The 26,658-nt window shown below is 46.8% G+C and overlaps 1 protein-coding gene across 1 annotated transcript in view; it reads left to right on the top strand.

Moving 5' to 3' along the window:
• Window positions 1-3,297: 3,297 nt before the first annotated feature.
• Window positions 3,298-26,658, top strand: part of HAO1 (hydroxyacid oxidase 1) — a 46,253-nt gene continuing 22,892 nt past the window's right edge. The window contains exons 1-3 of the mRNA XM_074988460.1: window positions 3,298-3,434; window positions 13,418-13,569; window positions 25,153-25,408. Coding sequence (XP_074844561.1) covers window positions 3,298-3,434; window positions 13,418-13,569; window positions 25,153-25,408 — 545 coding nt within the window. The remainder of the gene's footprint in view (window positions 3,435-13,417; window positions 13,570-25,152; window positions 25,409-26,658) is intronic.

Here is a 26,658-nt window from a genome sequence, read left to right as displayed (position 1 = left end):
TGCAGTGAGAAAGCAGGCCCTGCATGGAACTTTGGTGCCCCACATGTGACCCATGGAGCTTGTAGACAACTTTCAGAGTTTGGCTGTACCTCCTCCATTGTTCAGAATGATTGGATTTTAATTCCGTTCTAGATTTCTCCCTTTACCCCCAAACAGAAATGGAAAACATATGGATCATTAACGACTGACACAGAGCAAGAAAGTGGCAAATTTAAGATACATCACCCTAGAACACCCCTGAGAAGGAAGTGTATCTGTATCCATATCTACCAACTCACATTGTATTAATGTACTATATATACTCCCTCTCAGGGGTGTCCTCTTTTTTGAAAGTTCAAATATATTAACCATAATTGTGCTTGTAAGCCACAAGCTGGTAAGGAGAAATTAATGTCATTTATTCAAAATCTATCATTTAATTTCTAAATTCATGATTTGTTCTACAGTTATTACATTTTGGGTAAACAACAGCTATTAGGTGCATTCATTGTGCTCCCAGCTGAGGCATAAATCTCATTTGATAGCTCAATTTCAAAAAGACTTCGCAAATCACTACTTACAAATGATGTCTTGAGGTGTAGTCCAAAACATAAGAAGAGGAACCAGAAAATTGTATCTGTTTAAATGAAGAAACACCAAAAGGAGAATCCCGCATAACATATGCACCTTTATCTTGTCGCCATTGTTTGTTCGTTCTTTATTTTGGGACAGCGACCCACGGAAACCACAAGTCCCCTCATACACAGCTGCTCCCTGTCTGGAGAGAGATTGAAGGGAAAGGGTTTGGCAAAGGAACAAGGGTGGGTGAGATCTTAATACGGACTAGCAACGGAGTCTGAGCAGGGGAAGGGGGAGAGAGCTGATTTGCAGGGAGGGGGCAGAGGAGCTAGGGAGACAACTAAGATGATGATTCCCACCTCTCCTCTCCTCAAATAAACAACCCTACAATCTCCACTCACTGTTCTGACCTGTCAACCCCTCCTTTTGCTGGTACATTCACCCTTCTTCACATGGGGTTCTCGCAGGGCTGCCTCCTCTGCACCTGCTGAGGTCTTTCTCCCCCACTTGGATCTGCAGTGGACCAATGGGCAGAGGTTCCCCTTGCCCCAGAGCACCTTCTACAGGGGAAAGGAGGAAGTGCAACAGCTTTCATCCAGGATCAATGGAGCAGCAAGGGACCAGTTTTACGTGGTGCTCTGCAGAGGGCGGGATTTATTTCACTACATCCGAGCTCCGCAACTGGTGCGCCACAAAGCGGCGTATAGCGTGCCCAAGAGTCACATGCTGGGAGTGCTGTCTGCCATTCTGCTCATGAACCTCACCGCATGGTGGCTCCGGCTCTGGTGAGTCACTGGCATCAAGTGAGAGCGGTGGTGGGTAGGGGCCTGTGGGGGCCTGGCTCTGGTGGAGGGCTGGAGGATGGGGTTACAGCCTGGGAGCTGGGGGATACATGGCTCCGGTGGAGGGGAGGAAGACTGGGTTATAGCTGGGAGTGCCTGGCTCTGGGGGAGGGATGAGGGATGGGGTTAGAGTGGGGTCTGGGGATGCCTGGCTCTGGGGGAGGGATGGGGGGGTTGGGTTATAGCTGGTGTAGGGTGAAAATCCCAAGTTCCTGCTGCATATTACAGTTTCTGTTAAGAACCCTCACTTTTATGTCCAAATTTCATAGTCTGGTATAAGACCTAACTCGTAACATGTACCGTGGTTCGCAAATACAGCTAGTGTGAGAAGGAACTTACAAGCAAGGCTATAGCTTTCTCATAGCCCGGAGAAACAGATGATAACCACATCAACTGTGCTCCATGGCCAAGTCCAGAGGCTGAGAGACAAGCCTGAGCTGCCATGGATGAGATGCCCTCCTCCCTTTCAGTACTATCTACAAGACATTTCCCTAGTTCACTAACCCAGGGCCCAGGATACAAGAACAATGTGTTACAAATAAGTGATGTTTGTTATGTTCTCTCATTTGTTTTATTTTAACTCCTTCAGATATGCACCCGTGGATCATACCCAATCGAACAAAGGCATCATTACTACCATGGGTACATAAGCTGGAGTAGAATCAAGGTAAATGTTTAAATAGATGACTAAAGAAAAAAACACCTATGTATCATCTAAAATGTTGCATGTAAATTATGGGCAGAGTCATTGTGTAACCTTTCAGACTGGCTTATTGTGCTCATCATTTCTTGCTGCCAGCACATACCAAGGGACTTGGGATCTCTCACCCTGTTGTTTCTCACTGCTCATTGTTATCCTTTATAATCACTTGTAACCTATTGCTTGCCAGGGCTTCACTGAGCCTAGCCTGACAGGCAAGGTGGCACTCTGCCACTGCTGAGTGTGATAAACCCTCCCGCTTGGTTCTACACAGTGTCCAGACTTTGTTTCTGCAGCTGGGGGTGCCTAGCTCTGGGGAAGAGATGAGGAATTGGGTTATAGCCCGGAAGCTGGGGGTGTCTGGCTCTGGGGGAGTGGTGGGGGATTGGGTTATATATATATTGGATGTGCCATGAATTTATAACAAGGGCTGAAGTGTGCCACGATGTAATAAAGGTTGCTGAGCTCTGATCCACATTACAGAAGTGCCCTGAAGTCTGAAATCAGGGCTCTACTGTGCTTAGTGCTTTCCAGACACTGTAAAGTGGTTTGCATCAGGCATTGTCAAGACAAGGTGAGAGAGAGGAAAGATCATTACCCCACGTTTCACAGAAAAGGAACAGAGACACTGTGAGAGAGCCACTTACCTAAGGCATCTGTAACAGAGCCGGGAATTCAAGCCACATCTTCATAGGTGTCTTTACTGTAGACGTCTGAGAATCCTCTAGCTTTGTGCGTGTTTGAACCTGGAGTTGGAGCTGGTTTTGCAAATGGTCTATACAGAGTTCTCCAACAAGATCTAGAGCACTGAACGAGAGACAGTCCCTAACCTGAGGGACTAGCCTTTGTTAAACTTACGCAAAGTAAACATATTGGCACTATATGGATGCATGACTTACGTATGCATTTCTGTTCCTGCTTCCCCTTCTCCCCACCACATTGTAGACTTTTTTGCACAGGATCTTCCCCAACCATATTGGGCACATACCTCAAACTGTGAATGAGAACAGACTGGCAAAGTCCAAGGAGGCTGTCCAGGTGCACGACAGGATTGTTTGCACAATTTTAAAAGTTGTTTAAATCGATTCGGGTACTTGAACTTTGGCAAAGTCCCACATTAATGATTTACAGTCTGAAAAATAGAGCTTAAAAAGAGAAGGATTTGGAAGAAGAGATTTGTTCCGTGGGAGCTGCAAAATGTCTGCAAAGCCAGTTTGTGTTGATGATTTTGAACAATATGCCAAGAGAGTCCTTCCAAAAGCAGTGTACGACTATTACCGATCCGGAGCAGACAATCAACAAACATTAGCAGATAATATAGCAGCATTTTCAAGGTAGGAAAAAGACAGCGGTTCTTTAGTATGCTGAAAGTCTTTACTAGAAGTAGAGCTAGTTGGGTATGTATTTTGCCTTGCATCCTTGGCCCCCAAAAACCACCAGAGGTAAAAAAGAAAGCAATTGTGCTTTCATCGTTTTTCTTTGAAAAGTGAAAACAAAATAGTTTTTAAGTAACACTTTTGTGGACATGGAGTTTCTTGAGAATTTCCATTTATGGGGCTGGAAAATTAACCCAAAATGTTTTCCATCTGAAGATGGAATAGAGTTTTGATGGAGTTTTTTTTTATTTTTTACCAGATTTCAGTGTGAGCCCCATTGATTTTCCACTGAAGTGTCTGAAAAGGCCCCTGTTGGCTTCATTGTGGTTTGGATCAGGCCTGGGGTCAGCAACATTTAATCTGCCGATTGAGAGTTTAAATTTTACATTTCTCTTCACCACCTGAGTCATGTCTCTGCTTTCGGGGAACATTTCAGCCTCTTTTTTTCCCCATGGGGAACAGGAGATATGTGGGAGAGCTTTACAACTAACTCCAGCAAATTGCAATGCAAGGTACTGGCCACTAATGTTGACTGACTCAGACAAATGTACGAGCTGCGGAAGGCAATGATCGCTAGACCATTTTCAACCATCATCAGAATCTCTTTGAAGGGGTCAGATTCCAGCAGCTTTCTATCCTATCCCAAACTAGAAGTCCTGTGGCACCTTAATAGAAAATACTTGTCAGTCTATAAGGTGCCACAGGACTTCTTGTTGTTCTTGAAGATACAGACTAACACGACTACCTCTCTGATACTTATCCCAAACTAGTGACTCTCACTTCCCTCAGGCTGTCAATGACTTGCACTCCTGCTGGCAGCAGAATGAAAGCAGTGTCCTATTGATGCATCAAGAGACAAGACATGTAAGCTGAGTCTGAGTGTCTAGGTTGCCTTCTACGCATGTCTACAACCATTACTGTTGGGCATTCAGAGGGCCAGATCAATTCTGTTGGGTGGAGGCCTTACTCAGGTCTGATCTATGCTAGAACATTATGCTGGTTTACCGTTGCTGCCCAGGGCTATGAAAAATACACCACAGACCAAAGCTGCTTTTTCTCTCTCTGCTGTTTTCTTATGTCTTCTCTGTTATGTATGTTTGCTGTCTTTTGTCTTGAAGAAACAGAATCAGGCTTCAATGATGTCACCAGACCATCTAAACTAACCTTCTTTTTCCTATATAAAAAGGGGGCAGTTACTCTATCTTTTACACTGTCTAAAAGACCGAACAAGAAGGTCGTTCCCAGTAAATAACTAGGTGCAAATAAAAAGGGACTGGGGAAGAGAATAGGGAATATGGCTAAAATGAAAACCTTACTGCATATTTTATATTTCTGGTGCATAAACTGTTTTTCCTTTTTTTGCATCTCTGCTAAACCATTAAAACAATGTTCGTGGTACTGGTTGTAACAGAAGAAAGCCAGTCGTCATTTGCCATTAACTCTCTGGCTCACACTTAGCCATTAACTGTAACAGGAAGCAAAGGTTTCATTAACATCCCATCCCTTGATGGGCCCACAGCATGCCATTATCACCACAGCATATACAGTGTAACAGATACTTATGGAAGACATAAACTGGTGTGCAGTGGGATTGCTTGCAAATGTAGGTCCCCGAGAAGGTGGGAGGGGGGGCCCTCACTCTGTGCCCTAGAAGGGGTGTTGCCAAGGTTAGAAGGGGTGTGGCCTAGAGTATTCAGACCTTAGTACTGCATGGACTGCAGGCTTTCCACTCACTTGCAGCTGTGCACAGCTGGAGCAGTGCTGCTGCAACACTTTAAAGGGGTGCAGAACTCTGACGGCTGCTGCTGCCAAAGTAACTATGGCAGCGTCCAGAGCTCCACGCCCCTTTGAAATGCTGTCCCTAGGGGCAACTACCCCTCTTGAACTTCCCCCTCAAATGTCTCTGGGCCTGCTGGTGTGACCCTGCCTATTATAGCAAAGAACAATGCAGTTAGATAGCTGGTCTCCACTGACAATAATAATGTTCAAGTAATTCTAAGTGCCCTTTGGCTATTTAGCCCAAACACTCACTCAATTAACTGCTCAATATTTTTCCTTAATGAGCCTGTATTAGCCTGTTGATATGTGACATATTCTGCATTATATGGGCTTAATTGCTTTGGATGAGTAAATACCAATATATCCGCTTTAAGAAAGGATGAAATGCAAACAGCCCTTACTAATGAGTGTCCCCACTGACATTAGAAGGACTTCTGCCATTGACTAATGGGCCCAGGATATTTGTTCAGTGTTACTTTACAGAAGAAGGAGTTTTTACTACAGGAAATTATTACTGGAAAAATCTAAATCTAAAAATCTAGTTATTCTATGCTGCTACTCAGCAATGGCTCTCAAAGCACTTTACAAAGGTGTGTGGTCATCACCATGCACTTTTTATATCTGAGGAAACTCAGCCAAAGCAAGGTGAAATGACATGCCCAAGGTTTTTCAGCATGCCAGTGGCAGAGCCAGGAATAGAACTTATATTTTTCTGAGTCATTGGCCAGTCAGCTAGCCATCTGAGGGTGCATCTACACTTGTATTCCTCTTTTGAAAGAGGCATGCAACTGAGGGAAATCAAAATGCAAATATGGTGCAAATTTACATAGCTGGCACCTCATTTGCGTATTCCTGTTTCGAAAGAAGAAAAGCTGTGTAGACACTGCTCTTTCAAAAGTAAACCCCATCTTCGAAAGAATCCTTCTTCCTTTTTTGTTGTTTTTGTTTTAGGAAGAAGGATTCTTTCAAAGATGGGGTTTACTTTTGAAAGTGCAGTGTCTACATTGCTTTTCTTCTTTTGAAAGAAGCTCTTTCAAAAGAGGAATATGCAAATGAGGCAGCAGATGTGTAAATCTACACCCCATTTGCCTTTTCGATTTCACTCATTTGCATGCCTCTTTTGAAAGAGGAATGCAAGTGTAGACCCACCCCTGGTTTATTATGCTGAATATATGCAGATAACTTTTTATTACAATGCTCATTTTCCTTTTAGGTGCCTGTCAGGGTAACACTGCAAAAGCCAAGAGTTTCTTTTTGGATGTGTACTGTTATCCCTGTTACTAGACCTTACAGAAAACCCTGATAATATGAGAAATGTTGATTTCCTTATAGCAAGCAGGAAAAGTAGTAAGCTGGCAGAGAACCTCAATATTGGAGTGCTTTGTCTGAGAAGTGGAACCTTAACTGCGTATCTGAGTTTCTAGCGTGTATAACTTTTTAAAAAACTCTGACATTTTGCAGAGTTAATGTGCGCATGGAACTCTGATAAGTTCTGCAACTTGAATGTACCCATGAGGAAGTTTTCCTGCAGGATTCTGGAGTGATTGTGAAGGATGCTTGGTGCACGGCAATGAGAATTCACATCAGATGATTTTCTGCTCCGTTGCGTTTCTTTGGCAACAGCAGCTTGCGTACTTAACGGCGCCTATGGAGAAGGCTGCCAAATATGTGAATAGATTTTAATTTTCCAAACAAATGCTCTCACGTTGTGACCGAGGCTTATCAGACCAGAAACCCATAGTAACACGCCAAGAAGTAATGTGCAAATAGCACAGTTGTCTCACGTGTGTCTGACGCCTTCACTGTGCTTTGGATTGTGGTGCCTCCAGTCAACATCCTTAACATTTCTTCTGCAAGCTGAACGAGGCATGATGATTTTGGGGTTCAGCCATTGGAGTACAGTTCAGCAGTGTTGCATCCAGCCTCTGATTCTACCACAGCTTTCAAGGGGGCAAGGTCTGGATTGTGCTTCTGTGAGCCACCTGTTCTTGGGGAGGCGTGGGAAGGGGAGTGAGAGAGGGAATCCTACTTCCTAACTCACAAAGATTCAGCCCCTGCTTCTGAAAACTGGACCCTAAAAATACGAAGTCCCATGTACTTTCAGGACAAAGGACTTTAGCACTGACTGACTTTGAAATTCAGCTATTTAACTGCAAAATAGACAGCAGAAAGCTGAGACCAAATCAGCTCTTGGAATCTTCAGTGCGTGGGAGATGCACAAGTTGCTTTTTTGGTACTTGATGTCATTATTTAGGTACATACAGCAAATAGGGTGGCCACATTGCCCTATGGCAAATATGGGACACCGGCCTCCAGGAATGGGGGGCTGCTGCCCCGTGGTGAGGCACCAGGGATGGGTGTTCTGCAGCCTCTGATTTGGGAGGTACCAGGAATGGGGGCTTCACAGCCTCCTGGTGAAGGGGAGAAGAGGGTCGGGGCTCTGCAGCCTCCTGGATGGGAAGCGGGTTGCTCAAAATAGGGACTCCACAGCCTGTCAGCAGAGGGGACCAGGGCATGTGGCAGCCACCCCACAGAAAGGGTCCTTGAAAGCAGGGTCTGCTGTGGTGGGAAACAGGGTAGCCACCCCACAGAGGAGCTAACCTTTAGCAGGAGTGCTCTGAGGTGCAGGATGCTGGGGAACAAGGCAGCCACCCTGCTGAGACACTGGGTGCTGAGGAACAGGAGACCTGCAAACTATGGGACAGGTTGCCCATTTCCTTTAAAAAAAAAAAAAAAAAAATTAGGCAGCCTCAATAAGGGACTGTCCCATTAAAAACAGAACGGATGGTCACCTTAGCAACAAATAATTTTGGTGCCATTAAATGTGGCTGACTTGGTTGGATGAGTTTCTTTTTGTTGTCCACTCAGTGGCTGGGTTACGTGACCAATGGTGAAAATGGCTATCCATGAGTTTCCTAGCAAGAGAGGGATTGCTTTGGGCTGTGACACAGTTAGTTAATTTGGTCTTTACTGTGCAGAAGTCTGGAAGAGCAGCACGCTTAGAGAATGGATTATAAAATGATTATTTTAGCTTTTAGGTGACAAGAAGTTGAGCAACTTCAGCTGCTCTTGGCCCAAAATCAGTTCTCTAAGAGTTTAGAGCGAGGAATCGGCAACCAGGAAGAGCAGGTGGGACGCTAGTGGCCGTCCTTTACCTGAGTGGCTGCAGCAGCCTGTAGCCCACTGGGATTCCACGAATGGCCCCCTGTGTACCTGCCTCCTCTGCACTTACCTGCTCCTTCTCTCCCTCCCAACACTTTCAGCACACACAAATTGCTTGATTTTCACTCTAATCCCCATCCTCCCCGCTTCTACCCAGAGCTGGAACTCTGTGAACAGCTGCTTTATGGCATTCCAGCTCCTGGGGAGAGAGAGAGAGTATGGATGAAGTGTCAACCCAGCAGTTTGCATTGCTCTGGGGGGAGGCTTCGGACGTGCAGGGCTCCAGTGCCCCAGTGTGTGAGAGGTGCATGGGGAATGGGGAGCAGCCAGGGGGTCTGAGGGCCACAGGTCCATGGCCCTGAGAGTGCCCACTACTGCTTTAGCACGTGCAATTCCATGAAAGAACACTTTTTATGCCAATCATAGTAAGTTCTTTGCATTCTTTGAATTTGTCTGTTGTGGGAAGAACCATGGTTCATGTTCCAATGTCAGGACTTTACTGCTAACAGTAACTATCTGTTTCTTGCCAGCCCCGGGGTATCGTGGCAGTGATTGTTATAAAGGTGTGATTATTAAGGTCAGAAAAGGTTTTGGGTTATCTGAGCATGTCATCCCTAATGCATGTGATCTGGGTCACCTTGCATTTGTGTTTGGTCTGACAACACCACGTTCTTCCAAGGCTGTGCTGCCTGGTGATTAAATTCACTCCAAAAATTTCCTAATTACCAATCAGGGTGAGCAGAGAATGGATTTTAAGACAAGGTCAGGGTGTCTTTCATTTGCAAGAAATCAATCTGAAATCTCCTCTTTCGGCATTTTAAATTAAGAGCCAGGGAGGGCAGGATCAAATCTCTGATAACCCCATCTGTTGTAACACACTCTGCCATGAACTTTCCCCAAGGCATTTGGAACAAGAGACGCGACGCTCAGGCATATATGCATAGAACAATCACAACTTGTTACTAAAGACACAGCAAATGACCCCTGCAGCTAGGCATTAAGGTAATATCTGTTGAGGGAATTTGGGAGTGCAGACAAGTTTAAACAAGCATTTATATTCCATTGAAAAAAACAGCAGTGTTTGGCATTTTGTATGGCAATTCAAAGGATCACAGAGGAACATTGCTGCTGGAAAGACAAAGCACTTCAACAAGTCACCTCATTTGGCAAATCCCTCTTCCAGAGGCATGCTGGAATGGAGGGTGGTTTATAGCTTGCCCTCACGCTGGTAGAGTGATCTCTTTCAGTTAGCAGCACAGGGTGCTGGTGGAAAATACTATGCTGTGTACAGCACATTTAGGAATTCCATCCCATTGCAAGGGAGAGTAAAGGCACATGTATCATGCCATCCTCTCATCAGTCGCAAAGGGCGAAGGAAATGTCCTGTTTCTCCTGCAGAGGGATCTCGATAGAAGCAGGCTAGCTGGTGGATGTGCTCACTATGGCATCTTGTTTGAATAAACCTAGGGAAATTTACACCTGTCTTGCCCCAAGAGGTTCGTGTGTTTTTAAAGAGGATATGCTGGCTGCATTTCTGAGATACTCATCATCGAAGGATCACACGTTTGATTTAAAACCTCTACTTTGTTTTATGAGGCATTTCCTCGAATTTACGAGGACCAACTCATCTCTCTGCAGCGCCCAGTGGCGGTTTCCCAGAGTCCCCAGCCCAGCCTTTACCTGTGGCTGCTCTGGGTCTCCGCCTCGACACTGCAGGGGCGGCATGCCCCAGCCCAGCTGGCGGCCACAGGCTCCCAGGTGCTTCCGTGCGACGTGGCTGCTGGGAGTGCAGCCCATCCCGGCCCCACCCCTGCCGCTGCCCGCCCTGTGCAGCTGTGCCTGAGGCGCCGCTTGCTGCCTGTGGCGTTCCTTTGCATTTAGCGCCTCAGCCGCTGCCGGCAGGGCCTCTCTGCCACGCAGCCCCGCATGAGTGAGGCATCGCCCCTCACCAACCAGGGGCCCCCTGTGCCTGCCGGGCTCCCAGCGCGGCCAGCCCCTGGCACCACCCCCTCCCCACTTAACCTAAGCTAAGCTCAGGTCGGGCTGCCTCCCCATGCCTGCCCCCTTGCACTGACCCTGCTGCTGCAGCCATGGGCAGCTACCTGGCTTTGTGCCCCCCTCCCAGGCGCTTTTTGATTTCCGTTCCCCTGTCTCTGCACCTGGGACAGCCCCGGGCTCTGCTCCCCAGGCCGCACTACCTACTAGCTCTTAAGTGTACGGTGCGTAATAGCTACGAAAGAGCTTAACGAGAGCAGGTAAACAGCCATGTAATAGAGTAATTAATGAAGGAAGAAAGCCTTGTTAGGGTGTGTTATGATAACTAATGTTAACTATTGAAGTAATTGTGTTCATTCGAATGGGATTTGGTGGTGTTTTAGCATAAATGGGTGTAAATTTTGGGGCTCAGGAACACACAAAATTTTTTCCCATTGAAATCAATGGTAATTGCATTTTCGACTTACAAGAATTCACCCTAAGAGGAGTTGTTCGGGAACGAATTACCCTCCTAAGGCGGGGGAAGACTGTAATGCCTAGCACGTTGAGGCATGTACGCAATACCTTAATAGGAATAATTACAACAATAGAGCTGGTGCTTCAGAGGGACTCCCATGACATTAGTGCTGTGTGGGTGGCCAGGTCTCCGCAGTGCTAGAGAAATAACTCGGCAGCTTTTAACTCATTTTCTTTAAAATTCAGGAGTCACACTCTAACACGAGCTGCCATCCCTGAATGTGCATTCACAAGACACTGATGCCTGCATGTCTTGTCCTGCATGATGAAAGCATCCAGCCCTCCCTCCTTGCATCTCACAAGGCACTTAGGACCTGCAGCAATACCTGCTAATGCATACCCTCTTGTGGATTGTAATAACCATGGCTTGATCATTAGTCACTGTCTTTCAGACCGCAGCCGGTTGGTTGCAGTTGGAGTGACCGGTCAGACAGCTTAATGCCACTGTGTTCGTGTTTGTTATTCAGTTTGTGATTTTTCCCCCAGTGACTCCTGGGAGGGACCAGGGTCCCACTGTTCTAGGTACAGTGCAAAGACTTTCTGCCCTGAGTTGCTTACTGTGATGCAGTACATGGCTTTTCTGGTACATCCTTTAGGTTGACATCTTTTGGAATAACATTTCTTGGCACCCCTTTGGGGACTCTGGCCTTCAGACAGACCCATGATGGGTTATATCCAGGCACTGAAATAAATGGGGCTGAAGGCAGGGGCTGGGGTCAGCCCTGCTCAAGTGGGAGCCCACTGCTGTTCATGAGCAGACCAGGCCACAAAGAGAGCATCTGAGTTCATTCCAATCTGACAGAGCTGGCTCAGCGGGACCCGGCTGGTGGGCGGGGCCCAAGGCGGCACGCTGACAGTGGGTACTTACTATTGGACATGGACCAAGGCGGCACACTGACAGTGGGGTTTGCCCAGTGGGCGGGGCCCAAGGAGTCAAGCTGACAGTTGGGCCCTACCGGTGGACGGGGCCAAAGGCGGCACACTGACAGTGGAGCCTGTCCAGCAGGCAGGGCCCAAGGTGGCATGCTGACAGTGCTATCAGTTGGAGCATGGAACCCCGAAGGCCACCACCTTGCTCACCTTGCCGTAAGGCTGGGTCTGCATCCCACTCCACTTGCTCTAGGAAGGAAGGAGTTTTCCTGTGGTACAGATCCATAACAGGAGACTCCCCCACCCCGCCCCACTCTGGGCCATTGCTTTGAAGCAGAGAAGGTGAGGGGGAAATCAAGGCTTTGTCCATTTCCTCCCCACCTCCCCACTTCACCTATTGCCTGAAAATTAAAAGAAGCACTTCACGAGCTGCTGTATTTGCATGCTCCTTCTTTCAAAACATGCACAGCACATACCACATTAATTGTGTCCCATAGTTGCTCACCGGCTAGGATATTTGCTGATCAGTGGGGCCCAACTGGTGAGTGGGGTCCAAGGCGGCATGCTGGCCGTGGGGTCTGGCCGATGTGCGGGGCCTAAGGCAGCATGCTGTCTACTCGTTTGTCACTTATCGCAGCCATGGAGTCGACAAATCCAACAAAATAACCCCGTAATTTGCATTTCAAGAGTGGCCCAGTGGAGTGTATGCCAGAAGGGCCCCAGTGATGAGACGGGCAGCCTGTGCCATGGAGTTAAAGGCTCACCTGGGACTTCCACAGTCCTCTGACTGGGCGTGTAGGGAGTAAGATAGCCTAGCCTTCAGAAAAGAACTTGGCATGTTCTGATGGCCAATTTTATGGTCATATTTAGATGCCCAAGAACGGCATCCACATAGGGGTAAAAGCAGATACGATCACTGACTGCGTGGGATCATTTTTCATGCAATGATTGTTTCCAGGGAGAAATAACTGAAGGACATTGAAATAAGCAACAATAACTTCTTGATATCTGACATTGACAGGCACCCACTTCTGCTCTGGGTGCAGACTCATGGAACTGTTTTGCATCTGTTGGTTATTTTTTAAATAATATATCAGCTAATATAACGTGCTAGAGCAGGGTTTCTCAAACTTTATATAGTTGGGACCTGGTTTTTTTTTTTGGTACCTTTTTTTACAGTCCAAAAATATAAACACACATGAAAAATGAATACATTTTCACTGTTTATTATTTAGTCACAATAATAATAGTACATAGCAATAATTTGTATATTTTCTAAGGACTGGTATTTTTTTTCCAAGGACCGGTGCTGGGCCACGGATCACACTTTGGGAAACACTGCCCTAGGGCTCTTCATCTCTTTCCTCCTTTACTAATTCCCTTCCCCGCCTTGCTTTGTACATTTCATCCACCTCACAGAAGCTGGGGAAGGTAAACTTACAGCTATGGTCCTCCCTAGCTTTCATCTAACCCATACCTATATTTCAGTAGCACCCAAGGCTTCTTTCTCTTCTCAACCTTTCCTGGAGATTCTCCTCTCTCAAAAGAAATCTGATGTTGTTCCTTATCGGCTGTTAATAATTTAGTCAATTTTCCCCACCCCCATCCCCCGATGTCAGATTGAGGCTGTACCCACGGATACTCAGGGACGTGTCTGTGATGGACCTGTCAACCTCCGTCTTCGGGCAGAAGATCAGCATGCCAATATGTGTTGGAGCAACGGCCATGCAGCGTATGGCTCACGTGGATGGTGAAACAGCTACTGCCAGAGGTAAACCACCATCGTAGAAAAACCCTCTCGCAAATCAGAGTGACACTGAGCACCCAGCTCGTGAGTTTTTGCTTTGTTTCTTGCTGGGGATTCTTTTCCACACAGGGATTTTAGTAGTTGCTGTCAAGTTTTGTTTTTTTTTTTGTTTTTTTTCTGGTTCTCCTTCGGCGTGCAACAATGATGAGAAATCCCATATACAATGGGAAATGATTCAGCAGCTGAAGCAGAGGGGCCAAGTTACAAACCATTTCACAAAACAGCCATATGTAATTGACAGAGAGATGCTAGAAGAGTGTTTTAATGCTGTTACTCATTAAGCCCATGTACCAGCAGACAACAGCCTCTGCTTGCCTGAGCTGTGTGCTCTTCTAATTCTTCACTTGCGTAAGTGGCATCACACCACAATGGAGCTTCACCTGTTCATACCAACTGAAGGTCTGGCTCCTGTGGTTTATAAAACTGATCCGCCACTAATTGGAATCCAACATCGCAAGGTAACGGGAACTTGTTCAGAGTCGGGGAGAGATGGAGTAGGGACAGCAAACGTTCCTTCTCCCACAGAGTAACGTTCTCAAAGAATTGAGGTGCCCACCTATTAATTCTGCCATGGGTGGGTGTAACTTGGCCACTGTGTGTGATCAGCATATCTTCCACCTTATTCTCTTTTTTAGCCAAGCCAGCTGAGGGTTTGGGTAGCTATTCCTAAGGGAGTCATATTCTTCTCTGTTACGTCCATCTTGTGGGGAGTCCCTCTCTGGGGAGTTAGCTAGAAACTCCCACCTCTTGCCTTGGGATGGGTCATCACTGGAGATATTTAAGAGCAGGTTAGACAGACACCTAACAGGGATGGTCTTAGATGGTGCTTGGCTGTTGTGAGGGCAGGAGACTGTAGTCAATGACCTCTCAAGGTCCCTTCCAGTTTTAGTGTCCTATGATTCTTTGGGGGGTAGGGGGTGTATCTGTTTTGTTTGTTTGCTACACGCTTTCCCCCGGCCTTCAATTGGAGTATTGTGTCCAGTTCTGGGCACCACATTTCAAGAAGGATGGGGGGAAAATGGAGACGGTCCAGAGAAGTGCAACAAGAATGATTAAAGATCTAGAGAACATGAGCTGTGAGGGACGATTGAACGAGCTGGGCTTGTTTAGTTTAGAAAAGAGAGGATTTAGAGAGGACACGATAGCAGTTTTCAAGTGCCTCAAAGAAGGTTACAAGGAGGAGGGAGAAAAATTGTTCTGGTTGGCCTCTGAGGATAGGACAAGGAGCAATGGGCTTAAACTGGAGCAAGGGAGGTTTAGATTAGACAGCAGGAAAAACTCCCTGTAGGTGGTTAAACACTGGAATAAATTATCTAGGGAGGTTGTGGAATCTCCACCACTGGAGATATTTAAGAGCAGGTTAGATAGACGTCTATCGAGGATGGTCGAGATAGTGTTTGGCCCTGCCATGAGGACAGGGAACTGGACTCGATGACCTCTTGAGATCCTGTCCAGTTCTCATGTTCTAAGATTCTATGATCCTTTGTCTGTTTCGCTTTTGTAAACTTCTTGGGACGAAGTCTATGACTTTCTAGGCGTCTGCACATCATCACATGCTTTGTAGAGTTACCTGGAGTATAAACCGTACTGTATAGATTCAGAGGTCTGACAGCCAGGAGTGAACATAATGATCCTCTGGTCTGACCACCTGTGTAAAACAAGTCAAAGAGCCTCGCCTATGAGTATCTGCCCCAAGCTGACAATTTCTGCTGGAGCCATAGCATGTCTTCTTGAAAGATGCCCAGTCCTGGACACCAAGTTTGTTTGCATTCCACATGTGACTCATGTGGTGGTGTTTCTGGTCCCTGACTGGATAAGCGTAAGCCTCAGAAATGTGTTTGAGGTGTTTGTGTGAATTCAACGTTTACTTGGTCCAAATGTTCTTCACTAGACACTTACACTCAGCTGCTTTTGAGAGCACACAGAGGGGAATGGAAAAGCAGTCAATGAAATCCAGTACAAACAAATCCATAAAAATGCAAACACAGGTTAATGCATTGTTCACCTGGTATTAAGCCGCCTCTATTGGCCATTGTGGACTATCTTCCCTTTAATTTTTTCCATCCATGTGTGGAATAAATTTTATGTGCACTGAGGCAGGTGCACCAACAATTAAAAAAAAAACCAAAACAAAACACATGTTGCTGGCTGTGGACTCTGTGGGTACTCTGCTAATCAAACTGGGCAGCATTTGAATCTCTCCTGGGTGGACGCTCGAGTGCTCAGCTTGCAGGGAACAACACTGTGGGTCTATTTATGTACAGCTATGAGAATTCATGTCCTTGGCTGTAGGATTTCAGGGGCCTTGACTTCCCTATAAAAGTGCTCCCTGCTCAAGGAATTTAACCCTTTGACTACTTATTAACATTTCACATTTATATAGTTCTCATGCCAAGGAGTCAGCCATGCTGGACCCCTATGTTCTCAGTGGTGTACAAACAAGGGGCACATGGTAATCCCTGTCCCTGAGAGCTTACACTTGACCATGCTGCAATATACAGCTAACATCCAGGTGCATTCACCAGTATTCAGGGTCAGACTTGGAGCTACTTGTTACCCTGGGCTTTTTGTCTCTTGCTCCATCTAACCCTGTGGAATTAAAGAGAGCACCAGGTGTGTAACTCTCAGGCTATGCAATACGCTCAGTCCTGGATTTCAGTCGATCCAGTATAATTTTTTTCTCACTTACACCATTGGAACCTGGAGGAATACAATGTAAGAATTCCTCACACTTGTTAACGTCATTTAAAAAACAGGAAATTAGCAGACCCTCCCAGCATCCTCTTCCTCTCTCCTCTGTCTCATTCTGCACGTAGGATAAAAATGGTTTAAAAATGGACTTTGGGTTAGGATCATTTCTTTAAATGTTGCTTAAAATGTTTTAAATGCATGGCATGGTGAGTGGCACATTAGGGTTTAAATGGCCACACAGGCAAAATTTACATTCTTACCATCCCTTTCCCCCTCTATTTACATTATTTCTTATGGGAGAAAATTCTTCATTATATGTCATTTCGCTTTAAGTCGCAGCTTTATGGTCCCTGTTCCCAACGTATATCGAGGAACCCATGTAATCACAGATGAGAGAGGACCAGCCAGTGTATCTACATTTTTGTAATGAGCAAATAATGAGCCAGGCTATAAAATCTGGGACCACAAAGTAGAATACCGGCACTGTGTGGGCAGTTGCTTGCATAAACTATGCATTTAACTACATCTCCCATGTTCGATGCGGAAAAATGCCCATCTCTCTTCCTTATGAAGGCGTAGCTCTGAATCTGGGTTTTTTCCTATTGGCTGGCTGGCTGAGTTCTACCTAAGAAAAGGGGTTAGATGCACTGCACATGCGAAAAAGGGGTGAATTGCCCCTCATCTCACCACAACGTTCAAATGTCCAGTTAGTGGTAGCCGTTCTGTTAACACCTGCTTTCATAGCTCTTTAGTCTTCAGCCTGCATCAGAAATCATGTGAGAGCAAGTGGCTTTGATGAAGAGTTATACCATGTTTAAAGCTGTATTGCTGCCTGGGAGAGATATTAGCTAGTGAAGGGGTTGTTTTTTTAGATTTCGCTCTATAGTTATACAGCTGTATTCCACTTGATGGCGATCTAAGACCTTTAATAGATAGTGTTCCGAGACCAGGGCTACTGTACTGTCAGTTTTTTTAGAAAGGACTGATCAGCTGAGAAGTTCAGATATTTTTGTCCCTGGGTGCTATGGTAGGACATTACTGAGTAAATGGTGAACCACAATGCTGATAAATGCAACCATGTTAACTCAGTGCTATGGCCGAGGTTTAAAATGCACAAAATTCAGCACATTTTGTAGCTGATTCCCACAGAAACCGTGATCAACTCCGTTTTAAGGAGTACATTCACCAGCATATACTGTACAATGATATGAGCTATTACGGGTTGAACTTCTAAAAACCAGGACTCTGTAATCTGGCAACATCTGCGAACTGGCATGACCACAGATGTTCCTGAACCAGAGATTCCCAGCAGGTGGGGGCAGGGAGCCTGGCCGGGGCCAGGACTCCAGCTGGGACCAGGGCCCGTGAAGCCAGCAGCACATATGGGAGTCTGGCCAGGTGGGTAGCCAGAGTAGGGCCAGTGGCAATGGGCCAGCAGCCTTACTGGCAGGGGCTGGAAGTGGCAGGAGGGGTAGCTCAGTGGTTTGAGCATTGGTCTGCAAAACCCAGGGTTGTGAGCTCGGTACCTGAGGGGGCTATTTAGGGATCTGGGGCAAACAGATTTAAAAAAAAAATCAGTCAGGCATGGTGCTTGGTCCTGCTAACAGGGACTGGACTCAATAACCTCACAAGGTCCCTTCCAGCTCTATGAGATGTGTGTCTCCAATTGTCATAGCTAGTCCAGGAGGAGGATGGCTGCCAGGACTGGAGAGGAGAACCCTTCAGGGTCTGGTATCTGGGTTTGGGAGCAAAGTGAGGAGGGGGTCTGGAATTGACCTCTTTTGGTCCCGCAAACTCCCACATTTGGAACCAGTCTGGTCCAGAGGGCACCAGACCAGGGAGGTCTAACCTGTATCTCAAAGGGTGGAACTGTGGTTGTGATAGACTGATATGTCTTCATTTGGGATGCCCTGACTTTTGAAATTGAATTGTCTTGAGTTGTAAATCAGGAAAGAAAAGGCATGATTCTCACTCCTTTAAGTGCTGCAACATGTAGTGATGAACGACGCTCTATACATGCTAGGTGGTGTTCACGAGTATATGATTGATTAAATCCACCTCTGTTTGAGATCAGCTATCATGGCTGACAAATTCAGATAAGGGAAAGATGAAAATATCACCCTTAATGTTCACATATTGTGAAGTTTGGGTCCAAATTTGAAAGCCCATGAAGTCTGTGTGGAACCAAGCTTTCGGTTCGGTCTGTGACAAGAGAAGGGACTAGCTCCTCAGAGCCACTCCCAAAGTTGAGAGTGCTGGGGTCTGGGGTTTTAGTTCTGACTTCCTTCTAAACATTCATCTTGTATTTCCTGTACCCCTTTGGAAGCCCTAGTATCCGCACTAACTAAAAACCAGGAGCGCTCACGGAATTGCTGGGTCCTTGGGCAAGGTAGTGGGTGGGGAGCTCCGTGCTCTCAGATGGGGCAGGGGTGGGACACACAGCCCTCCGTTCTGCCTAGAGCTCAATGTTCCCCCCGCTTGTGGCCCTTCCTTGTTGCAGGAGTGTGTCGTGTGGTGCTCTGGCAGCATTTAAAGGGCTCAAGACTGCTGCCTGCCACTGCTGCTGACCCTTTTGAATCTCCAGGCTCCAGGGCAGTTGTCCTCTTTGCAATGCCCCCCCCGCCCCCCGCCGCAGTGGGTCTGCTGCAGACATACAAATGAGATCACCAACTGGTGTAAATCTGTGTGGCTTCAGTGGAGTACAGTGATTTATACCAGCTGAGGATCTGGGCCAGTCTCTTGGATTGTAACGACACTGTAACTTTGAATCTTCGGAGTGCTACACAGAAAAATAGCCCTCGTGTGCCTCTCCCAGTGTGAGGACGTGCTCTGTGGCATGGTCTCATTCCTTCCCAACTGGACAATGGCTGTTGTAAGGAGTTTTAGGAGCCACCCACCTGCAAAGGGCTCTCTGCCGGAAGAAGGGTGCCTTTTAGTTCCATGGTAAAGCTGTGGCCTGAGGACTATAGATGCCTCAGTTTGAATCTCAGTGTGGGTGGGTGGTGGCGGAGATGGTCAGGTTGCAGGTGTAGTAATTCCAGCTTTGAGACCTCACGGTTCTGTTGAACCGTTAACGCATCTCCTTTGGGTATCAGTCCACCATTCAGCAGACACAACAGTATATCCCAGCGTCAGTGGGATTGGAGGTTGAGAGAGCATCCCGTTTGACGCTGACTTTCCCAGCTCAACAGGTTGTCTGCTTAATAGAATGAGCAATTTTTTTCCTCACCTCTTAGTTTTGCAAAAGGACATTTTGGTGGTTCTAATCAGTTCATGGCAATCCAGCCTACAGAATATTAGCTGGAGATGGGAGAGGTGTGATGGGCCAGTGGTCCTGGCTGATGGTGGAGAACGAGCCCCCCTGAGCTCAGCTGTACAGGCATAGAAGGTGGGGGCGAGCAGGCCCACCATTGCGGCAGAGGTGGGGGTGGCCTGCGGGGCCCAGAGCTTCAGCTGCCGCCATTGCTATTTTGGCACTAGCAGCAGCTGGAGCCCTCAGGCCCCTTTGAAGTGCTGGTGGCAGAGCTGCTTTGCTGTTCCACGTGGCTCCGAGAGAAGGAGGGGGGCCCACCATCATGATTCAAATGGTGCTGAGGGCTGACTGCCCTAGGCCACGCCCCTTCCACCTTTGGCCGTGCCCCTTCTGGGGACATGGATCCAGGCCTCCTTCCCACCTGGCCCTGGGACCTGTGGTGGCTGTCAGCCCCATGAGGGATGAGCCATGGTTCCAGCCATTCCCATCTCTTTCTGCATGAGGTGTGGATGAGCTGGCATGCCACAGTTTTTATTCCCCCCTGCACCTGCAGCAGGAATATGGGAAAACTGTGCAGTGGCAGGGGGTGGTGAGTTGCTTATCCCTACTTAAGCTCCTGAAGAGTCACTCATGGCTGGGCCATAATCTGGCACTTGAAAAACAAGCCAGCTAGAAGTCAGGGTCAGAATTCCACTTCCCACACCCTCCTATTTTTCAGGTGGGTAGGATTTGTAGAGAGAGCCGATCTTACAGTGTTGTTGGGTATGACTTCTTTGAAGTACTTCAAGTCTCCTGTAACTGGCAGAACTGGGTGCCTCATTTCCCTCTAGGTCACTGGCTTCTCAGCTGCACTTCTGGAAAATCTCAGCAGAGTCATTTCATTTGTCGAACAACATCAGTGCTGGCAAAAAGGGCTGGTCTGAGCTAATCAGAACTCCTCCAGCAAACAGAACTGCCGGAGATGCTGACGCAGCCTCTGGCCGTCTTGGTGGACGTCTGTATAAATGCTCCAGTCCTGATTTTTTTAGCTCAATAGAAACCATTTTGTACTTTGTCGTTGCATATTTTCCCCACTCCATAATGACTTTCTGCACAGATGACAAAATTCATTTAGTCGACAAAATTATTTTAGGCGCAGCTGGCATGGAGCATTTTGTTGAGCAAGCAGTGGCAGGGGCCTTCTTGGCCAACTGTGTTTCGTCAAGCAAATAACTTTAGGCACTTCAAACAATGTTATTTCTGAGAAAATACAACTTGGAAAACATAGTTGCTGCTCTTCGTAAATACTTCTTCTAAGGACATCATGTCGAACCAAAATAATTCATTAGTCGGAGACCTAGAAATGATATATTCAGTGATGGAATAGGGTGAGACTGAATGGACTGGCAGTTCGGGTTGGCCTTTTCAAAGAGTCACCTGAGAGTGGACATGATGGCAGAGCTTCCCTTGGAAAAATGAAACAAAATTAGTCAGCCTCCCAGGAAACCTACAGGGCAATGAACATCTTGAGTCACAACATGTAAGCCAAGTCCCAGGGAATAAACTAGAAAACTTTCCTTTAAACATATTTCTCCAAGGGGTCTGGACCTAGGATCATGACCATCCTAACTTGTCCATACTACTAAAAGGGAGTGGGGTCCTAGCTGAATCCTGTCTAGGTGGGAAAAGAGCCCCAGTGAGGTGGGCTGTTAGTATGGACAGGACTAAGAAATACTGTTTTAACTTCACCACTCTATTTGGTGTTTTTTTCCTCCCTCTTCTTGGTTGATCTGGACCATTAAGCCTTAATCTACCCCTTTATCTCAGGTTTTAAGATGAATTCCCCAGCAGGTAGGAGTCACAAATGACTATTTTTTTAATCATATCTGTTTGGATATTGTCCCGAGGCCTCAGACTAGATTGGAGCCCCTCTGTGTGGGGCACGAACATACAGGGCTCTGCTGTACAGCGCTTACAGTCTGAAGTCCTGAACCTGAAAAGATCTTTGTGCCTGAGTACCTTTAGGCAATTTGAATAACATCTTTGCCTTAGTGGGAGTATTAAATATGTACTGTGGCCACACATGGCCAAAACTTCGAAATGGCCATGCAAATGGCCATTTCGAAGATTACTAATGCGGCGCTGAATTGAATATTCAGCCCCTCGTTAGCGTTAGGACGCTTCCAGCTGCGGCACTTTGAAAGAGTGGCTTTTGAAAGTGCGCGGCTCAGCGCAGCTACACGGGGGTCCTTTTCGAAAGGACCCCGCTCCTTTCGAAATCCCCTTATTCCTCTCAGTGGAAAGGATCCCTGAGTCGCTGTGCCGAGCCAGAAGCCTCCTAATGCTAATGAGGTGCTGAATATTCAATTCATCGCCTTATTAGTAATCTTCAAAATGGTGATTTGCACGGCCATTTCAAACTTTTGGCCAAGTGTGGCCACAGCTGTATGGTTAAGAAGGTCTGTCAACCAGTGTAGGACTGAGGCCTAAAAGGCAAGATGTAGAAGGTAAATGAAAAAACAAGAGGGATTAGGATTGCAAAAATAATCTGATGTCTGAGCACTGTCTCTTGCTAATACAAATATGTCCAAGGGGAGTGTGGCTATGGGAGCAGTTTGCATAACTGTGCAAATAAAAAAGCCCATTCTGAAAGTCAGCACAAAATACGGTTGTTGGATAACTAATGTCTTCTATCAGAGGGGTAGCAGTGTTAGTCTGGATCTGCAAAAGCAACAAGGGGTCCTGTGGCACCTTCTATACTAACATATGTATGAGCATAAGCTTTTGTGGGCAAAGACCCACTTCATCAGATGCAGGACCCCTCGTTGCTAATGTCTTCTAGTATCATAAAACTTCTACTAAAATAAAAATACTTGCCGGGGGTGCATATTTCCAGCAGCATTAGATTATTAAACCAGGGGGCCATTGTGATCATCTGGTCTGACCAGTTGGTACAGTCCAATACGTATGTGTGATGAGGTATACAAACCCTTCTCTGGGGTGGAAATGGTTAAAGCGCAGCTCTGGACCCACACAGCCCCACTTAGCCACCTCTCCTGGCCACGTGTACCATGGCAGCTGAGTTCCAAAGGGGGCAGCCCCGTTCGGTCAGGGCAGATGGAGCAGTTGCAGGGTGTGGAATCTGGCTGAGAAGCCACAAAGGCCCCCTCACGTCCAGGCCTTTCCATTGGAGACAGAGATGGTGATGAGATGTGATGGTGAGAAGACACTGAGGAGCACAGACAGGGAAGAGTCTAGGAGGGTCTTGGGGGATGGACTAGATGACCTCCTAAGGTCACTTCCAGGCCGAGGATTCTATGACCGAGAGGCAAACAAGGGACGCCACCAGAGGAACACAAGTGAAAATATGAATGTCCGCTACCCCGTCAGCCACACATTTTGAATTATTGTTTCATCGGTCCCGTTGGAACCAGGTGGAGCAGGGAGGTCCCCAAGTCTCCTTCCCCTGGCTATTGACTCCAGCCATTGACTCCATCCGTCAGGTGACATAGGCCAGAGTATCACCACTAGGCCATACCGCTGAGTGCAGACCTCAAACTCACCTTCCCCTCCAGCCATGGGGTGGAGAACACGGACAATGTCCAGGGCCTGTTAGAAGACCATGGGTACAAAAGACCTGATGAAATGGATGCTGGACAGCCAGCAACAACTGGTGACCCAGCCACAGCAGGAGCAGATAACACAGCAGGTTGTGGGCCAGCTGCAACTGCAAGCAGCCCAGAAGCTGAGTCAGTAGCTGGCGGACTGGCATCAGGCAGCACAGGAAAGGCTGAGCCAGCAGGTGGCGGTACTATTGCCACAGGGTAGGACCACCTGCACTACCACACCACGATCGTCTCAGTGGTTGAGTACTCAGGGCTTACTGCAAACCAAGCCAAGTGCTGTCTGGGGCAGAGAGGTGCGACCTACCTTGGGTAGACCACAAAGCAGGGCCAACTGCATGCCGAGATGGCTACGGTCCAGGCACTGACTGATTCCCTGACCCAAAAAGCAGATGTAATGTTTCGTCAGCCTGTCTGGCTATTGCAGAGATTTGTTCCTAGTTTTGCCATAGCAGCCACCAGTGTTCCCAGTAAGCTGACCACCTGAGCAGCCACCCAAGGGAGATTCAGGTGCTGCCCAGCCGATTAGCAGAGTGCCCACAGCCAGCAGCAGGTGTTTCTATTGGTGGTGCACATCTGCACATGCCTTGGTGCACCTAACAAAATTTATTCTGCCCATGGATGGCAACAGTTAGTGAGAACATTGGCAGCCACCCCTCTTAAACACCTCATAAAGTCCCCTAAACCCAGGATCAATGGAAGGAGGCACATGACAGAGCCTTTCAGACTCTGAAAGACCAGCTAACTTAGGGGCCATTTCACTGTTACTCTAATACATCCTGATTGATGAGTTGGCAAAAGTCGCTATCCAGTTGCTGCTAGTTTGTGACAAAAAATAAGAGGCAAAGGATTTTTAAATAAATGATTTGCAATTTTCATTTTTCTGGATAGGCCAGGGAGTAAAAATGGTCTGCATCATTTCTCTTACAAATTAAGCAAAAGGCGAACATAAATAAAAACAAATGCATAGTAAATTTGATGTATCATAAATGCCTGTCTGACATCTATTTATTCTGCTTTGTGGATTCTGTAATTTATGACCTCCTTTGTCTGTTCTTCATGGAATAGCAAAGCTTTCAAGATAGACCACCAAAGCATGCTTGTTTCCCCCAATTGAAGGCTGCCTAATGGTTGTGGGAGGGCGTCAGCAATCTGTTTGAATAAACTCTTCATGAGATTCCACTCTGAGAGATTTGTAATCCTTATTTAATCAAATGTTGTCATAACGGCCACTTTACAGGGCTTGGAGATATGGAGATGAGGTTTTCAGACAGAGGACTAGTTACTTGAAAAATATGCACACTGTGGTGCACCAAGAAAAAAGAAGGCTCTGTATGATATTTTGGAGCTCTACTGTGTGTTTGCCTTTATTTTACATTAAGTGATGGATTGCCCCATTAGATTCATAGAATGATTGTGTGAGGTTAGTTGATTCATGGAATTCCCCTCTGTGCGGAGAGCTTAGCAGATAGTCTGGGCCCCATTAAACCCTAGTTGAAGCTTCTAAATGATGCATAACTCTTTTGACAACTTTTTATACAGGAGGGATTTCCACTCATTAGATTTTTAGTTTCTAGGAGGGGAAAAGCTACAGAGGCAATGAGATGTGATGGACAAGGAACTAGATTGGAGGCAGGAGACCTAGATTGTCTTCCTAGCTCTGCCCTGACTTGCTGTTTAATCTTGGACAAATCCCCTCTCTTTTACTTCCCATCGTTTGTCTGCACTCTGCGAAAAAGCACGCGTTCTTAGCCTAGGTGAGCTCATTTAGATGGCAACAGCAGCGAAGATGTGGCAACTCTGCTTCTAACTGGGATTAGGTGCTTGGAATCCAACCCCATCATATTTCTTTATGGGCTTTAACCTGAGCTGCTAACCTGAATTAAAAGTGAGCTACTAGGTCTTCACTGCTGTTTTAGCCTGATGACTCCTTCCACGTTGCCATCTCTAAAAGGGTCCCACCTATGAAGAACAGGCACTAATCAAACTTCTGCTCCTCAGCTTGCAGGTCAATGGGGACAGGGATGATGCTCAGCTCCTGGGCCACCTCCACCATTGAAGAAGTTGCTCAGGCAGCTTCTGATGGCCTTCACTGGCTACAGCTTTATATCTACAAGGACCGGGAGGTCACCAGGTCTCTCGTGCAGCGTGCTGAGAGAGCAGGCTACAAAGGAATCTTTGTGACGGTGGACACGCCGCTCCTCGGCAAGCGCTTTGATGATGTACGCAACAGATTCCAGCTCCCTCCTCATCTCAGGTACATGCCAGTCTGCTGGTCTGGAAAGGCCACCTTCAGCTCGGACATAGGTCTCCCCAGCAGCAGCAGCAGCTGCTGTTGTGCCTGTAGTGGTGTGTGTGTGTGTTTCAGGTTTTTCCCTTTTTGGAGGGGAGCCGAGCCTTCCAGTTCGGTGTGTCATGCTTTCCTTTATTACTCCGAAGCTGAGCAAGCTCAGTTTGTCATTCTTTCACTTTTGCCACCTCTAGCAGCGTATTGGAGCATATTGGAGACCAACTGAGGTAAAGGATATTGAGTATCAGTGGGAGTATTAAAAAAGAGGGGTGGGCGGGCGGGTAGGGCAACTCCTTCTGGTTTGAAAACAAACCAAGTGGGATCTTGTAATATAATGAGATGGGACAGGAAAAAAATAGGGGTCCGATTTCAGGAGGGACCTAGTTTAGTGTGACACGCCTCTCTTAATGAGTAGGACATCTTCATGTCACCCTCCTATCTGTGAGTCCGTTGATGGCTGACCAGCCTGATTCTGGGGCCGCAGGGCTTATCACAGACATAGGTGGCTGTGGGAGGGATGCAGGGCAGGTTTTGGCATTTGTTCCTTCTTCTCTGCCTCTCTTCATCTGCACGGTGGTGGGACCTCTCAAATTGCTCCACCTCCCTCATGGATTACAGCTCTCCACTGAGGATGGTCCTGGACAGGGTTCTCCCAAGTGTTGACACCGATGCCACACATTTTCATGTATGCCTTCAGCACGTCCTTCTATTGCTAAGAGGATATGATGAATCCATGCTGAGTCAGGATTGCTGGCTCTCAACAAATTGTCCTTTTGCACACAGTGCAGATCTCTTTCCTACGCCACTTCCTGCTTATGAAACAAGTCATGTTGGTGAGCCCCAGCAGCACCACATTTGGTAAAACATTTCTGAAGCAGTTGGCCCCAAGAGGTAGAATTACCTTAATGAAAATACGCGTTTTCATTGAATTAACTCTGTAAAACCTAACACCAGAGAATTCATTTAAATGCCGAAATAGAGCAGTTCAAATGGGAAAAATAAAAAGCCATTCATGGAACTATTAGTTTCAGAGCCATAGGAGAAATTCTCCAGGACGATGCTTTTGTCAAGTTACCTGATAACTTTTTCTTGGCTTCAGACTTCCAACAAAGATTGAGTAACAACAAGGTGCCATTGTGCAGAGAAATATACTTAAAACAACATTCATTCATGTGTTGATCTGCATTTCACAGGCCAAGAAAAATAACAGTTATTGA

Source organism: Carettochelys insculpta, chromosome 3, assembly GCF_033958435.1.
Source record: "Carettochelys insculpta isolate YL-2023 chromosome 3, ASM3395843v1, whole genome shotgun sequence".
In the NCBI taxonomy this organism is placed as follows: domain Eukaryota; kingdom Metazoa; phylum Chordata; order Testudines; family Carettochelyidae; genus Carettochelys; species Carettochelys insculpta.
Note: the sequence above shows the minus strand (reverse complement) of the source record. Positions and strands in the feature narration are given on the sequence as shown.